This window comes from Limulus polyphemus, unplaced genomic scaffold (assembly GCF_000517525.1).
Source record: "Limulus polyphemus unplaced genomic scaffold, Limulus_polyphemus-2.1.2 Scaffold849, whole genome shotgun sequence".
Classification (NCBI taxonomy): Eukaryota; Metazoa; Arthropoda; class Merostomata; order Xiphosura; family Limulidae; genus Limulus; species Limulus polyphemus.
Window position 1 is genome coordinate 153,434 of NW_013666459.1, and position 18,619 is coordinate 172,052.

The 18,619-nt window shown below is 33.8% G+C and overlaps 1 protein-coding gene across 4 annotated transcripts in view; it reads left to right on the plus strand.

Moving 5' to 3' along the window:
• The window catches only part of LOC106460854 (zinc finger protein 608-like), a 158,022-nt gene extending 140,170 nt beyond the window's left edge, over positions 1–17,852 (plus strand). For 3 of the 4 annotated variants that reach the window (XM_022387655.1, XM_022387656.1, XM_022387654.1), the window contains exons 3-5: positions 7,506–7,659; positions 8,311–12,087; positions 15,519–17,852. In XM_022387655.1, coding sequence (XP_022243363.1) covers positions 7,506–7,659; positions 8,311–12,087; positions 15,519–15,580 — 3,993 coding nt within the window. In that variant the 3' untranslated portion in view covers positions 15,581–17,852. The remainder of the gene's footprint in view (positions 1–7,505; positions 7,660–8,310; positions 12,088–15,518) is intronic. The other variant, XM_013920598.2, reaches the window with a different exon arrangement.
• The last annotated feature ends 767 nt before the right edge of the window (positions 17,853–18,619 follow it).

Here is an 18,619-nt window from a genome sequence, read left to right on the forward strand (position 1 = left end):
TGTGTGTTGTACTTCAATCGTTGATTGTCTGTGTTAGCTTATCTGTGTGTTGTTCTTCAAACGGTAATTGGCCATGTTAGGTTTATCTGTGTATTGTACTTCAAACGGTGATTGGCCATGTTAGGTTTATCTGTGTATTATACTTCAAACGTTGATTGCCTACCTGTGTTAGGTTTATCTGTGTAATGTACTTCAACCGTTGATAGCCTGTGTTAGGTTTATCTGTGTGTTGTACTTCAAACGTTGATTGTCTGTGTTAGCTTATCTGTGTATTGTACTTCAAACGTTGATTGCCTGTGTTAGGTTTATCTGTGTAATGTACTTGAACCGTTGATAGTCTGTGTTAGGTTTATCTGTGTATTGTACTTCAAACGTTGATTGCCTGTGTTAGGTTTATCTGTGTAACGTACTTCAACCGTTGATAGCCTGTGTTAGCTTATCTGTGTGTTGTTCTTCAAACGTTGATTGGCTATGTTAGGTTTATCTGTGTATTGTACTTCAAACGTTGATTGCCTATGTTAGGCTTATCTGTGTATTGTACTTCAAACGTTGATAGTCTGTGTTAGGTTTATCTGTGTATTGTACTTCAAACGTTGATTGCCTATGTTAGGTTTATCTGTGTATTGTACTTCAAACGTTGATTGCCTATGTTAGGTTTATCTGTGTATTGTACTTCAAACGTTGATTGCTTAAAGGATCCAATCCAGAGAACCAAAACAATATTTTCTGTGTATTTAGGCAATATCTTTAAGGAAATCCTAATATTTTCCATATACATATTTTAAGTCGTGCCTAAGTCATGATATTCGAAGTTGTTGAAAAATTCAGTATCTGTTTCTCTCTCTGCTGACAGTTTAAAATAATCACTATACTTCATGATTCCATTTCCCTTGATAAATATATTAATGAAGTTTTGAAAATACACAAAAGTGGGTAAAACGCTAGCTAAGCATGTTGCAAGTAACCCTGGAAAAGGTTGAAATGAAATATATTAACTATGCATAATAAAAAATTTAGATGTGCCTTCTTTAATGTTTTATGTACAGCACAGTAACTGAATACAAAAAATATATGTTATTACATTATTTTCATCATACATTGGCAATACGTCTTTCTGGCGTTATCTTGGAGTAGCTCTACGATCAGGAAAGATATTCCTATAAAAACACAGCAGTTTGAAACTGGTATTTTAATTATAATTACGAATCAATCAAATGAAACTTTTGAACGTAAACATATTTGTTAGTGAAAAGGCCGATAAGTGAAAAGCGACTGGAATCCAGGACGTTTGACTAACAGGGCCATTCATTGCTCTAACACTGAGATATCCAAAAGTACACGTTTTCATCGTCTGTTTTCACCCATTGTTTTTACAATGATAATTATTTTCATACTGCTTTGTGTTCTTATGATCAGACAGTTAGTTGGTTGATTTAAAACCACCCAGTAAATTTATACAAGACTAACTAGTCGTACATATTTTTGTTTCCGTAAGTTTGAATATATTTATGAACCAATGAAAGGAAGCTTTATAACATAGATATTATAACTAAACTGATCAACATATCTAATTTTTGTAAATACGTCATTATCTTTAATGTATATATCTTTAGACTTTATCACCAATACCCTTTGTTATACTCAGATAATATTCAGTATGCTATTCGTCTCTAATTGCTAAATTAGTCTTTTTTTCAGTCTTTAATCAATGTCAGGTGAAACTGAAGTTACGTTCATAATTGTTCTCGCACTTAAATTACTGGTTACTAAACATTTACCTGAAAGATAAGATTTTCACCCTAACCTCTAAGCATTTAACGTCACAATAGTGACTTACATTTCTTATAAAATGTTTTAAGTATATATATATATTATGTCTGTTTTCATTTCATATATGGTTATAAACAATTCTGTATTTTTTTTATTTGTTTCGCTTCTGAATCCTGTGTGCTCTTACATGAAAAAAATACCAATAATTCATGTCTTTTGACGAATTACTGTATTTTAAAACATCACAGTGCGTTAAATACATTTACCTCTTATGTAAGACCTGATAGTTAGGGCGCTCGGCTCACAATCTGCCAATCGCGGGATCGAAGCCCCTTGCCGAACTTATTTGCCCTTTCAGTCGTGGGGGCGCTATAGTATGATGACCAATCCCACTATTCGTTGGTAAGAAATGGCCCAAGAGTTAGCGATGGATAGTGTTGACTAACTGTTTTCCTTTTATCACTTCAAAACTAGGGATGGCTAGCGCAAATAGCTCTTGAGTAGTTATGCGCGAATTTCAACAAAGAAATAAAACCCCTAATTTAAAAGGAAAACGTAAGTGTAAGCTACTCATTTAATTTATAAGAAAACATAAAATCACTTTAATTTCAAAGCACTTAGTATTCCAAGTTTTTATTTCTATTTTTCTTAATTTCGTATTGGCGGACTTTTGGACAGTTTTTACAACAGTTTGCGTTTTAATCCATGCTTTTAAAAATAAACGACCAATAATTCCAAGGAACGTGGTTAACTTTGTTTATTCTTTAACTTTTCGGCTCACTACTGAACGAAGGTTACCTTACTACACATACTGTCAACAAACGTTTTAGAACTAAAACCTGGGGCTGGGCATGGTCTAGTGATTAGCACGCCCGGCTGCGAATCAGAAGATCCGAGGTTCAAGTCGCAGCATGCCACTGGACACGCTTCGAACTTTGCTTTGAGGGTGTTATAATTGTGGCAGTCAGTTCCACTATCCGGTTAAGAGTACCGTGTAAGCGGTGAGTGCTGTTGATTGGTTGCTCTCTCTCTCAACCCAGCAATTATAAAGTAGGAATGGCTATATCTGGACCTTTGGGACCTCAAGTCTGGTGCGAACTGAGAGTATCACTGGAATCTGGCTAAATTCAAAGCCCACTTTTATTGCTTCATAAACTCGATTATCCAGTTTTAAAGAAGGAACTTTATAAAAATAGATTTAGAAACACAAACATTTACTGTCTATTTCAGAGTGTGTAAAACTTGTATTTAAATGTACACAAAAAGAAAAAAAATTGTTATATTACTGTATTATCTGAACGCTGCCTTACGCCACTACAGAATGTTTGTTATTGCGGGACGTTTCCAGCTGATTCAATAAGCACACAGGTATAGACTGGAGACAAATGATGTTGTTGAGATAAACATAAATTTGTCTTATAATAATGATGTTTTAATACTGTTGACTTATTAACAAATCACGAGGAGTTGTACTTAAGTAGTAAAATTAAACAAGGATTATAATATAGAGAAATTATTAAAATAATGAAATAACAGATGTTAACTTCCTAAAGTTACCAACAGAGTCCCACCGACTGTTTTTCAGATAGATATTTATAAAATATTTATACACTAAATTGCATGCAAGTCCATGACTTTGTTGCTTACAAGGTACTCTAATAACATATGTAAAACAAAAAAATACAAACAAAGATACCCCCAGGATTGTAATTATTCCCACTGAGTACTGCTGGAGTCACTTGTGTTTTTGCACACGATACACTTCTTTAAACTGAGTATATAATTAGGCAAAATCACACAATCGCTCAGTATGGTTGCACTATATGGAAACTGTACAAAAACAAGTCGATTATATGAGGATTAAAATGTGCTCTGTAACATCGTCCACAGTTCACAGAAGTTCAAACGGCATTTTCTTATATCTTGTATATATCTTATTCTATGTGGTCTGTTTCGCTTTACATTATTGACGGATTACGTCATAAACATTCCCGCTCTCCCCTCTTCTGTATGTGGATTTATTGGAGTCCTGCTATCATTGCCCTTTTTAACCACGTAAATTAACATAATCTTCCTGTTTGACCTCTTGTTCCTTGGGGCGTTAGTTTTTGTTATGTTAATCTACTTTTGCATTTCCCAGGATCGGACCTGGTACCTGTCATATACCAAGTGACGTTCTACCATAGGATCCAACGTCTTAACCTGTTAGCCATTGTTTGGCTCAGAATACGTGACTCTGACGTGTTTTCCAGTTCGATATTTCTTCAGAACTTCTAAATTCGTGATTTTTCTCTGAAAAATTAGTAATTCATGACTTTTCTTAAGATCACCGTGAGGTCTCAAATACAGTAAATTAAATATAAACCTTTAAAAATATTGCTAATAAATTTATAAACTGGACCAACAAAATCATTCTGTGGTATCACAAAACTTTTTTCTTTTGCTTTCGGTTTATATTCAGGGCAGTACATGTGATTATTTAAATTTCGAATGATCTATGTTTTGTAAAATCACTTTTTTGAAAACATCATTCCAAAAGATTTTATATTCCGATTGGTCTATCTTGCTAAAGTAAACTTCGTTTCAACTGAACTTTTGGTGGGGGGGGGGATGTAGAAATTTGTTATGGTAGACCCTATGAAACGTTGTGTAAGTGTATACAAGTAGCATATACCAAATGTTAGATCAAGGGGTGGCCAGTAACTACCTTCAGTTAAGAGAAGCGAAAAGCTGAGGCAGCAGATTGCCTAGTTTTTTTTTATACTGCTTTTGTTGGCTTTATAAACATTATATTAACAATCTGGTGATTATTTTCTTACTGATATTATATCTGTTGTAAATGCATTCCCGATGCCTAGTCGCACGGTCGAGTGCCCCAAATCCCTGAAGAAGAAAAAAAGAAGGTTTATTGATAAGACCAGAAATGAGAATGCTGAGATGGCTGTTGGGAGTGTTGCTGAAAGAGAAGAGAGCGAACAAGGAAACTAAGGAAATGACAGGAGTCTGTGGAATAGAAGAAAAGGCAAGAGGTGGTTTGGTCACATGAAGTGAAAAGAAGAACAAGCAATAAGGAGAGCACAAGAGCCACTAGTGGCCGGCAGGAGAGGACAGGGAAGGACAGTATAGCGTTGGAAGACATGAACGAGAACGAAATTGCAGAATACCTGGAAATGAACAGAAATCATTGGAGGAGAGCAACACGTGACGGACGGTGACTCCTGCTAAAGGGAAAAGCCGAAGAAGAAGATTATATATCTGTTGTAACAATAGAGACTCTCCCTCAGTACTCTACTCAAAACTAGAAGCTACCAGCTATCATTAAAGAGAAGAGCACCAAATCTGGCCCGGCATGGCCAGGTGGTTAGGGCACTCGACTCGCATTTTGAGGGTCGCGGGTTCGAATCCCCGTCACACCAAACATGCTTGTCCTTTCAGCCGTGGGGGCGTTATAATGTAACGGTCAATCCCACTATTCGTTGTTAAAAGAGTAGCCCAAGAGTTGGCGGTGGGTGGTGATGACTAGCTGCCTTCCTTCTCGTCTTACACTGCTAAATTAGGGATGGCTAGCGTAAAATTCAAAAACAAACAAACAATTATTTTTCTTCTGCATATGTACAAAAAATTAACTGAAAGGCAATAGGTTTGGCACTATTTATTTTGTAAATTTTAAAACACGGTAGGGTAGTTACTTATATCATTTATAATTATAACCGATTTTTAAAACAATAAAAGTATTTTTAGTATAATCAGAAAAATTTAAACTAACTTATCAAAAATTGTTATGATGTGAATGCCTTTTAGAAGCTGGCGAAGCGTGATATAATTAATTATATTTGTCTTAAGATATTATGTTATGCCAATTATATTTTTTAACAATGGATATGACGAATATAGATTGATTGGAATACTATTATTATATACTATTCTAATTCTTGAAAACCCTTAAAGGACGAAATTAGGAATGTAGTGTAGGCTATCTTTTAAATATTTTAATAAAGAAGTTTCGACATGACATAATTATGAAGTGTGTGATGCCTAGAAATTTCGTGACTTGACAGGACGTCTCGAATTTTCGTGAGGTTTGGGGAAAACAAAAAATAGTGTACAAAACACCAAGGTGTGTTAATCGGTGTGTTAGAGAATTAAGCACAATGAGTAATCAGTTGGTTAGTCAAATAGTGAGTTAGTTAGTTAGCCAGTTCAGTGCTATACATTTTTGGCGAGTTTATACGATAGAAAATTTAACAAGTATTTGTGAATTGGGTATTAAGAACGAACGTACCCTGTAAAATGTTATCAAAGAAATATATAAATCGTTACAAATAAGTGGTGTGCACTTTGCATTATTTTTCAAGAATAAAAAAAATAACCCACCCAGTGATAGAAACAGTTACAACATTATAATTATGCAGCTTTTTCCTGTCTTACAATATTTTATTTTGTGATGGGATCATGAAATGCCTATTTATCAAAGAAGACTTAGAGATCCTTTCAAAACTTCATTTTAGCGTGCAAACTTATTGATATATATATTGAAATATTTATATTCAGTAAAAGCGAACTAATTTCTTAACATCCTTTAGACTTTCTAGATATTTCTTGTTTTCTTATTTTTCTCAAACAAGGATGGAAAGAAACCATGCCCTAATCCTTTCAACACGCTAAGAACGTGGCGGAGTTGACTTAACAATTCCATGATTTAGATGTCTTGAAGGAATAATCTCAGTATTCGAAACAAAATGAAGATCCTGACTTCAAGCTTTATTCCTTCACACATATCCAACTATTAGACCATTTTCCTCACCAAAAAAAAAGGGGGGGGGGGGCTTTGAGTAAAGGATTAGAAACATAGTAACCCGCATCATTTGATAGGAAGGAAACTACGGACACAGCACGAGGGAATGACCAGATTTATGGGTGATGTGTTCGAAGATGGTGAATGGGTTTGTGATTGAGTGAACCAATGAATAGGCGAGAGGTTAAGTAGTGGTGAGTGAGTTAGTTCTTGAATTAAATTGCAATTTATTTAATTGACCGAATGATGCTGAAGCAAGTTGATGGAGGGTTAAATCAACGTTTCTGTGGATATAAACTCTAATAGTAAAAAAAAATACTTGGATAATCCCACTTCATTCAGTGAAAACTGTCTCAGCATTGGGGTCCCTAGCACGTTTACGAGATCGAAGACAAAGACGTTTTTTTAAATAAACTCCATAAAGCAGATTCATGGATATAATGTATGTTGAATGATATCATTGGTTTTCACAAATTTCATACAGGGGTTACGAAAAAACGACCATATGGAAATATAGTTATCTAAATGTTTTAGACCACAAAATATTCTAGAAGAAAAAAAAATACTATATACTGTATTTTTTGGCAAAATCGACAATAGTTCATTCTTCCATTTTACTAAATAAAGAAAAGGAAAATATTAACTTTGTATACACAGTAACAATTTGTAAAGAAAAGTTTTAATCTATTCACTTAGAAAACAAAATCAAAAAGTAGTTGGTCGTCATATTATTTTCAACAGTGATACTTCCAATTCATCTTATTAGATTTCTATAGTGACTTAGCCTTTTTTAAACATTATTTACACGTTTCCTTCTTTCTTGGCTTGTTTGGTTTTACATTCTTTAAAAGTTCTTAACTCTCATAATTCTCTGACTAAATCTTTACGAAAACTTAAAAGTAATTTTGAAGCAAAAACATAGTTTTCTTTCTCTTCATAGAAAAATGTGGACGACACATTCTGTTCCCGAGAGACTAAAGATAGCAGCACCAGCACCAGCGTGGGGACTTTGATAGAACCAGAATGTTTGGGACCATGCGAACCAGGTACCAGCGTAATATTGGAAGGCATTGTTTGGCAGGAAACAGACGGAGGTATGGTGACTCTTAGACGTTAAATAACGATACCAGTTCAAGACCGTCAGTGTAATTTGATATATTATGTATGAATTAATCTTATGATCAATGAATTGAGTTTTTTTAAACAAACTTATATTGAATTTAAATATAATTATTTGTGTTATTAAATTTATTGCAGAGCTTTCTTTCTGTGCTAGACCAAGAAAAATGAGCCTAATAGTCTTCATATTTGGAATATAAGTAGAATACATTAAAGGTTTGAGTATCTTTAATTAATATGATCTTTATTTCGATTGAATTTGCCTGAACGTTTCGTCATTGAAGATGCTTTAGACTTCATATTGAGAACTTCCTTCGCAACACCAGGAGGAAAAGAACTACATTCAGACAGTTTTAATCCTGACAAAGACTATATCATTGAAAGCTACTCAAATCAAAAATTAAGATGGCTCGTCATTAAAATATTTTGTAGAACTGATCCTCATGTTGAGAGTTTTTGAAAATCTTAAAAATAAACCAAAATATCATCACCAGTAAAGCTTTGTGGCAGTTTAAGTTTATATGAAAGCCATGTCATCTAAATCTACTTAAAACAAAAAAACTTTACGTAGTGAGTACATTTTTTACTCCCCTGTTCATAGTCCTCGTTTTATTTACTCCTTGTAGGAGTACTTGTGGTTAACGTAACGTGGAGAGGGAAGAGCTACGTTGGGACGTTACTAGACTGTACCAAACATGATTGGGATCCACCAAGATTTTGTGAATCTCCTACCAGTGATATTGATACCAAACCTACAAAAGGGCGAGGAAAAAGGGGAAGAGGGTCTTCAAATTCATCTGGTGAAGTACAATATTCAGACACAAGAACAGTTCAAAGTAAACTTCGAAATGGCAAAGGGCGCAGGAATGCAGTTATTACTAATGCTTCTAGATTCACTGTGCCTAGTAATCCAGTGAAGAGTGTTAGTGGCGCAACTGGGAGCGGTAAAAAGAAAGGAAGGTCTTCTGATACAGAGACCATTTCATCGCCAAATGAAGCCAAGTATGTTAAGAAAAGCCGATCTCAGATGCGAAGCACTTCTTTACTTAGTACTACGTTGAATCTTAATACTGAGATATCTCAACCAAGTTCCCCGGAATTTATTGAGTGTCCCGAACCCAATTGTAACAAGAAGTACAAGCATATCAATGGTCTAAGATACCATCAGTCACATGCCCATAACAGTTCAGATTCGGGTAAGGTAGACGAAGAAGGTAGAGAGCAAACTAAAGATGTTATGAACAATTCTGATAACAATGAAAGTTTGCAAGAACCTTCAAGTGTACCACCTAGTCCATCTCCATCTTTACGAAGTTCTGCTTCACCTAGTCCTCTTTGTACAAGGGGTGAAAAACAGGGTGAATCTTCATTAGCTTCTTCTGGTTTGCGAAATGAAGACTTATCCACATTTAAACCTCTTGCTTCAGGTTTAGAATTAAGTGAATCTCTTGAAGCGAGCAAGAGTAGTCCCATTATTCAGTTTGCTTCTGCTCCCAGTTTGTCAAGCTCCTCAACTGAAAAACCAAATTTAGTGCCTTCAGAGTCAGTTGGGCAGTCACATGTCTCAACAGAATCCCCAGTATCATATATACCAGTCACATTCAGCCAATCTGTAGAACCAGAAATTCAAAATACGGTTTCGTATTCTATTTCAAAGACTTTCTCTCAGGTATTGGGCAATATTTCTGTATCTAATGATCCACCTAGTACATTAAATACCACAGCAAACACGTCAATTCCTTCTGTAACCGTCAGCATTCCAACTTCTCAATTTTTATCATTTGGACAAGGTCAGAGCCAGCCGAATTTATTAGCTACAACAAAAGCAGTGATAACCCCTAATATATCAGTATCATTATCCACTGTCCAGCAAATATCACCAACAAGTAATTTAAACACAGTAGCATCTTTAACCTCAGCTGGAGTTCCAGCATCTTTCACATCAGAAAAGAATAAGTCAAAACAGGAAAAACTAGAAAAGACAAAGTTGAAGTCTTCGACCATTAGACCAATTGTACCAGCCCCTATTGGTCAAATAATAACCACAGCAACGAGTACCCCTATTACTCATCCAACATATGGTCATAATGGACATTCAATGGTTACCTCATCTTTAAAGCCAATTCAACCAAAACCTACTATTCTTGGTGAACCAACAACAATAAATCCAGTTTTGGAAGGTTTGAAGAAAGAAAAAAATAGACATAAGAGAAAAAGCAAAGAAAAGGAAAAGGATAAAAAAATAACTTCAGTTGGTAACTCTGACAAGAAACCTCTCGATGGTGTAAAACCTTCTTTAGTTCATTCCTTTCCAATTAAACACCTACAAAATATGAATTTAAACCCTATCAGTAGAACTAGTAAAGAACACCAAGAACTAGTAACGACAAATACAGGGGTTAAGATTCCCTGCGAACTTCATCTAGAAATAAACACCATTGATTCCAGTAATATTAGCGAGAATGTTCAAAGCCCAGCATACTCTGACATTTCTGATGATAATGAAACAGCTCCTGTCCTGGAATCAGAAATGCAAGCTGCAAAGTCTAAAGAGGACAAAGCCACAGACCCTGAAAATCAGGCTACACCAACAAAATTAAGTCCTTATGGTATGTTTTCTTACTACAGTCCTCCTCCCTATCTAATTCCTGCTGCACCTCCACCAGTATCTGTATCATTACCTTGTCCTGAGAAACCTGATATTGGCAAAAACTTTGCAATTGACAAAAATAAGGAAAATAAAACGAGGCCAGAGAAATCTCTGAATTCTAGCAAAGAAAAAGAAAGTATCTCTCATGAATTTATTGAACAGAAAATTGCACGTGAAGAACACATTAAATCATCAAGTACGTCAACAATGGATGACAGTTACGGCGCTGCTACATTACAACACACGTATCCATATTCATACAGTTTTATTCCAGGTTATCCTTGTGGTGTGGATCCATCCTACCATATGCGTTTGTTAGCCACTGATCCACATTACAAACAACAATGTGAACGATACATTAAAGACAAAGGAAAGCTTCTGCAAGACCACTCAGAAAGACAAGAGCTCCATAACATTTCAAAAGATAATCGATGCATTGATGGAAAAGACAGAAACATTTCCACTGAGAAAATTTCTCCAATTAATCCAGTAGCAGGAATAGACTGTGCTTCAGATCTTACTCTTAATAAAAAAACATCTCTTAACGCTTCAGCACATCATCACAAAGAACGAGGAAGAGATCATCAAAATTCTGGATCTGTAAACACAAGGATAGAAACGTCACTCTCTGTTTTACCTTCTCTTAAGGAAAAGCAAATTGAAAATCATCAAATACTAAAAGAAAATATCGAATTAAAATCACAAATGGACAACAAATCGAAATTAAACCAGTTAGAAGCTGTAAGATTATATAAGCGCGAACTAGAAATCCAAAGATATAATATGTTACGTAATCATTATATGGATCAGCAGAAATCTGACTGTGAGTCACAAACATCTGTTAACCCACTTCAGCAAAATGAACATACTTTACATCCAGATTCACGTTCGTCTTCCAGAAAGCTGAGTCCATTAAATGAGGCAAGCAAACTATCTTCTGTTATAAATTCTCCCAAGAATGACCTTCATAAGTTTATATCAAGGTCGATATCTAGCACTAGTCCTAAACCAGTCTCTAAAGACTTGATGTCCTCACACAGTAAGGATCACAACAATTCCTCTTCAAGTAGTAGTAGTATCGGAAATGCAAAAAAAGACAACATGAATTCCAATCCAGGGAAATATCATGAAACACCTGAAATTAAAAGTGAAAAGAAGAACAATCCAGAGGGACAAAAGCCAACAATGGAAACTACTGGACCACCTCCACCTCCAACTAATAGTTATGGCTACTTGCACCCCTCTTATCTTGAGCCTCCACATTTTGGACATATGCCTTTTGAGGGACATCCCATGTACAGAACTGGACTCAATCCTATGTTAATGTCTTCTGGAGCACCATATGGTAATCCATCGTACTTGCATCCCCAACTTCGTTATCATGTTTCTCCAGGACCTTGTGATATTCCACCTCACTCTCAAGCTTCACCAGCTACTATGGTACCAAAAGTATCATCTAATGCACCAAAAGCTTTGGACCTGTTACATCAAGTATCTCAGCATTATTCTTCCCACAAAATCCACGAACTTCAAGATAGAGCTATGATTTCACCAGGCCCCATTTCAACACCATCAAGTACTATTGCGTCAGCGAGTTCCAGTAAACCATCTTCGGACACCACCACAACTACTTCCAAACAAGAAACCAGTTCGTCAGGGGACAGATCACATCTACCTCCACCGCAGCGCCACCTTCACACGCACCATCACACCCATGTAGGAGTGGGTTATCCACTCTATGACCCTTATGGTGGTAAGTATATAGTACATACTTACCTTTACAAAAATCCATAAAAATTTTAACTGAGTGTGAAAATAGTAGGCTATCTTTTCTGTATTTTCATCTATTAATCAAACATGATTTATATTAACTATGTTTTCCAGAATGCAAGATGCATGAAAAAGAAGTCCTGTGTAGATTTTGTTTTCTGCAATATATATATATATATATACACAAGACGCTTCCGAACAGTAGTCAATGAACATCATCTGATATTTTGTAACTTTCAGGCCCTTAATTTGTTTTTACATGTGGAAGCGTTACTTTCGTTACAGCTTGTGGAATACTTGAGATTATAAGAATTGTTCTACGCACATGAAACTTCATAGCCATACGTTAAAACTAACGTAGTTTATCGTGTAAACTTTTGACATGGCGTAACTACGTAATGTGAAATTCGTAGTCAAAACAATTTTGTCACGATATTTCATATGGTAGAAACAGATGAAATCCAATATATGGCTGATTATAACCATTGTATAAAACGTATTTTTATGATGTTGTCTAAAACACATGATGAAACTTAAGCGGATCGTGATATCAATTATTAATAACTTCTGATCCAAGATAAATGAATTGTATAGGACGGAATCAAACATTAGTCCATATATCAATGAAACTATAACAATTAGAATGCATTTAAACATTATTTGGATACCCTTATTACCAAAGGTAATTGCGGCCATAAAATTAAAATACGCTTATCGTAATTAAATAGATGTACAATTTGAATAATTTTTTGAGCGGCATATTGTATATCCAGCTCTGCCTGACAGATCCGGTGAAAGTCTACAAGTAAAAGTGCCTCTCGGTCCATAATGGGCTTTCTTTTTCAAGCTCTTGTAATACACTTTAAATGTATTACCTTAAAGGTATTGCAAGTTATATTAATGAGACTGCACTCCTCCACTTTTTTTTTCTCTTGAAAACTCGAACAACTTTACTAAAAATGAACAAAATCTCTGCAAGGATTTTCAGTAGCTTTCATTCTCCAAGAAAATTGTTGTAAGACAGGGAAAGTGGATCGAAAGTGAGGAGATGGCAAAACGGTCCATTTCACAGTAGAGATGTGGTCAAGATTTATACTCTCTGAATTTGATACATTTAATGCATTAAATTTAATAATAATCTTGAATTCTGCTTCTGTGCAAATCCAGATGAAAGAAATAATTATGAAATACTCCTCTAATTAAGATTTAAGCACTTATTCTAATACTAATGTAAACCGGAGGCTAAATGTTGTGAATCAGAAAAGAGCAGAAGACGTAAACAGCAGCAATACCTTTATTCTCTGCATTGTAGCTTTAGATTTTATTCCTGTATATCTTGGTTATTATGGGAAATAAGCCAAAATGCTGAAAATTTTATTTACAATCTTTGACTTGTAGAATGTTTTTGTTGTGATATGAGTTTTGTTCAAACTCAACTATTTACAATAGCTGCTGTAGTAACGATATATGGGTTATTCTATGAAATATCTTTATTTTTCAATAAATAGGAAAGTTTAATATAAGTTTGATTTGCTTTTGGACTACTAAGCATGCCAAGTTTGGTCTGGATCTGTCAACTCGTTTAGGAGGAGATGCATCCACAGTCAGACAGAAAGTTTTATTTTATATTGGATACTTACCGCACCGGTATAGCTTAATACGTTTAGCACATATGTGAAGAACGCCTGTACCCCGAGTTTTATACTCGTTTCTGCTGAGCTTCTTGAAAATTGCTCCTATAAATGTTTTTTTTTAACAATAAGACAATAGTCCTAAGTGCAGACCAACATGGTTAGGATGCTCGACTAGCAATCTGCGGGTCACGGTTTTGAATCCCCATCCCACTAAACATGCTTGCCCTTTCAGCCGTGGGGGCGTTATAATGTAACGGAAAATGCCACTATTCGTTGCTAAAAGAGTTGCCCAAGAATTGGCGGTGGGTGGTGATGACTAGCTGCTTTCCCTTTAAATTCGGTGACGAGGAACCACTTTGAGACTAATAATGGCTGGAGACGGCTTGAATGTACCTGATGATGACAAAACCTTGTCGAAACGTTGTACATTTGCTGTTAAGTTAAACTTATATTAAAGTTTTTCTTCATTACCCATTCATGCCTTCCCTTTAGTCTTTCACTGCTAAATTAGGGACGGCTAGCGCAGATAGTCCACGTGTAGCTTTGCGCGAAATTTAAAACAACCAAACCACAAAATTATCAGTCTGATATTAAATAACGGAACATAGCAAATTTTTATTGTTAAATTTAGTGTTAACTTGGAAAGTATTTTTATTACACAAAACTGATTGTGAGCCTTTGTAGGAATGTTTACAATATTTATATTTTAGGAGAGCAAAAAACGGTATGTTAATAATGATGTTATTCAAAGACTTCTAGATTTTTGTTATTGTTCTTAATATTGCTGTTAACTGGATACTTGGACCAGTATAATTTAACAAGTATTAATTAGGATACTTGGACCAGTATAATTTAACAAGTATTGATTAGGATACTTGGACCAGTATAATTTAACAAGTATTGATTAGGATACTTGGACCAGTATAATTTAACAAGTATTGATTAGGATACTTGGACCAGTATAATTTAACAAGTATTGATTAGGATACTTGGACCAGTATAATTTAACAAGTATTGATTATAACAAATATAGCTTTTATTATTCTAACACTACAATTTACGCTAATTCGTAAACAAATTTTAAAAACTTTTTTTGTCATTTTCCTGTGTATAACTTTCATTTGAACAGTTTATGCTAATAATTCAATAAGTCCTTGCTGCAGTAATACTGCATTTTTTCACGTAAAAATATTGGTTTTAAGAAAACATCGAAACTTAAAAGTAATTTCTTGTTACCAGTCGTTTACAGCATCAAAACAATTTTTTTTTGTAAGACTTGTACAATGGGTTGACATTCGAACAAATTTATGATGGTAGTACTAAAATAAAGAGATCCTAGAATAGAGATTCCATTTAAGTATTTTACAGTTTGTAATGATTTTATGCTTATTTAGGAGTGATTCGCAGTAGTAAAGCTTATGGGTTGAGGCGAGATTTAGTATATTTTAAGATTTAGTTAATGATACCTGTTATTGGAATGTATCTCAACAGTGTGGTGCTGTACTGATTCTATAGTTTATTTTCTGACCTTTTATAGCAAATGAACGTTACTTGTATGATTATTGTTTGGTATAGTTCCTCACATTTCAATATTAATGAAAGAAGCGGAATAATCCAATTTCTGAATATCGATGATCAGAAGTATCATAAATAATTGTTTTTAAGAAAATGTGAAACAAAATAAGTTTTTCTTTTTTTTGTTCGGAGCGTTTCATAAACATTCTTGAAACGTTAAGCTTTCTTAACATATAATGATTATATTTGTTTGATATTTTTGCAGCATTGATTGCCTCACAGCATGCAGCGGCTAGCAGTGTTCATGCTTTTTCTCCGTCTAAATGAAACCTTGTCTTGGGATACAGAACTGTTGTTCAACATAAGTGAACAGATGTGTTGGTTATCAGAAACGTTTCTCGAAACACTTAGCTTTTTCTCTATATAAAAGACTTTTGTATGAACTTAGAAGTAAACCAGTATAAAAGTGGATAATTCCATCGCTTTTCAGCATGCTTCTGGATGACGTTGACAACTGAATAGTGTTTACTAATCCCTGGTGGTCACAGAAAGCTTCGATATGTCGACGTTCTGGTATTTCATTCCCGGGAAAGACTGCCTTCATGTGTAGCTCAATGTAGCCTGCTTCAAGGATCAGAACTGAAAGAATATTCCCTGCTGTACATCGCATCATCACCTTACTAGCCTAAGAAAACAAAAAATGGTTAAAAGTTACATTCAGATTTAGTAGTGTACCATATTTAATTACGTTTAAAAACTGTAAAGTCGGTGAGTCATGAGATGAGAGTATCTTCTTGACCAACAAAGTTTTGTTTTTTTCAACGTACATTTTCATACTTGAGATTATTATTCATGGGTGTATAAAACATAAAGAGAACTTTAGGAGAATAGTGTGTCTACTGTAAGATAGTGTGTGCGTATCTATATACATGCACATTTTCATTAATATAGGCTTAAGTCTGGTGTTGTCTGTAAATAGTTACTGTTCTAGAGAAAAGGTGCTAGATACGTTGTTTATGATCAACAGCTTATATCATGGTTGATAATCTATATATCTTGCAACATGGCAACATCTAGTTGTGAATGTACAGTGGGTGTCACACATTATGTAAGTGCACGTAAAAGTGTTGTAAAAATATAAATATATATAACGATAGCCTTTTTATTTGGGTATATTATTGTGTCAGATACACTGCCAATGTTTGATTTAAAGAAGGCTTGAGTCATTTGTAAAGCTAGTTTTGTGTATAAAAAGTAACGCACATCAAATCGTTTTTAATCATATGAGGTGAAAGTATGAAAGTATTACTTATTTTTCAGTTTTCCCACAATTCTAGTGATCATAATTATACATTAACGTACTTTATTTCAAGAAGATTTAACGAAACTGAAAAGCGATGAGTGATTTTTGTTAATGCAGAAACAAAGTCATTTAAATAATTTGCTTCCTTGTGCCAAATGTTGCAAGATTTATTCTTTTTTTTTTTTTTTTGGTTAAAGCAAAACTTTGAGATGTTTTATGTGCCAAACTCTGAGCATAATTTCATTTTAATGTTTTTTGGGTTCCAGTTTTTATTCGTTAAAAAAAATTAAGTTTTTGTATGAAAAATATGCATCGTAAACGTGAAAAAGAACTTTCAACAGAAGTTGTTGATAGTTATAATAATCCAAGTTAAATTTTACACGTTTTAGTTTGACCATGTAAAAAAACGTACTGTCTTTTTTTTAATATGATAATTGTAAAAAATTATTTAATATTGTTATTATGTACATGTATAAATTTGTTCGTGGTACCATTTCCTACTTTACTCTTTATTCTGTTAGTTTCAGTACTAATGTGCATGTTACAGCCATGAACCATTTGGAATTATTCATAAGTATACTTCGTTTATTTCATTTGCAAGATTTCCTGTTTATTAACGCGAAGTTTATCGAGTTAAATGTGTGATACTAATAAGCAAACGAGTACTGTGGAAGTCCCTGAAAAGTTTAACTGACGACGGAGAGGGAATTTTGTATTTGTTATTGCCTGCCCAAAAATATAATTATGTAAAACTTAAGAATGGTTGATTTTTTTTTCTATAGCACACATGTTGAATAGTGAACTTATCTTTTATATAAGATAGTTTGTCTTTACATCCACCTTTTGGAGAATATGATCACTGTATTTGAATGTGTTTGTGTGTATAAAGTTTTTAATTTTTATTCATATACTTTTCAGGTAAGTGGTGGTAGAGCATTTTCTGTATGTTTTGATTGGCGTTTCACATTTAACGTTTCTGACAAGTCACCTTATTGTACAGAATAGTACTTTGTAAACATGTAAGAATACTGTATCATGTATATAATGTAGTTTTTAAAGATTCTTTCTTTGAAAAAAAGTAATTTCTTTCTCGCTGGTGTTCAGATACTGTGTTTTTATGGAACAGAAGTAAAAAGCTTTTAGCACCAAATGAACGATTTTCTGATTTATAAACCATCTTAACCTTTACACATTAGTATTTTAGAACAAGTTGGTTAACATAACTTAGTCACATATAAGCTAATATTTTTTTAAAGATTCATAAACTTTTTTTTCAAAACACCGGTAAAACGCTTGATAATATATTCAGAATGTAATTTACTTTAAAGAAAAATATTACAATATTTATATCCTTTATGTGAACAAATTCAATTAGTTTTTATTAACTTTTTAAACTCATCATTATGTTAACGAGTTTTTTTCACGAATATTTTTAATGCTGGGAAGAATATTTTAATGTAAAACAGGGACAGAACAATAGAAGAAATAACAGTACTAAAATATTAAAGTTTATTTTAGAAATTGCCTTGTAGCAAGAGCAGCTCAATTTTCAAATACTAAAACGCTTCTTCGAATGAAATTTACAATATACGACTTTAACATATTTTAGTTTTTTACTAATATTACTAACATAAAAATTCACTTTTGAGACAGTTTAAAAATTAAGCAACTGTTTAAAAACATGTAATTACCTTAGCTAAATGCATTATAATTCATATTTTTGACGTCAGTCTGACCGTTAATAGAAAATACTCCATGGAATAATAAATTATCGATGTAATAACACATTAACTTATAGATATGGAAATAACTTAAAAATTTACAGATACAGTCATTTCGCAGAGTTATAGCATTAGAAATGGATAGGTCTATACATCGCAATATCATCATGCAAACACTGATTAATTATTTTGACATGCAAATATATTCATTTGATTTTGGGTTATTTCTAATTGTCATACTCAATTCGATTATCGTTTGCGTTAAATCAAAAATAATTTTGTCTTCTAAATTAATTATGTCGAAATATTTTCAGGATCTTATATGTTCGTTAGATGTAAATT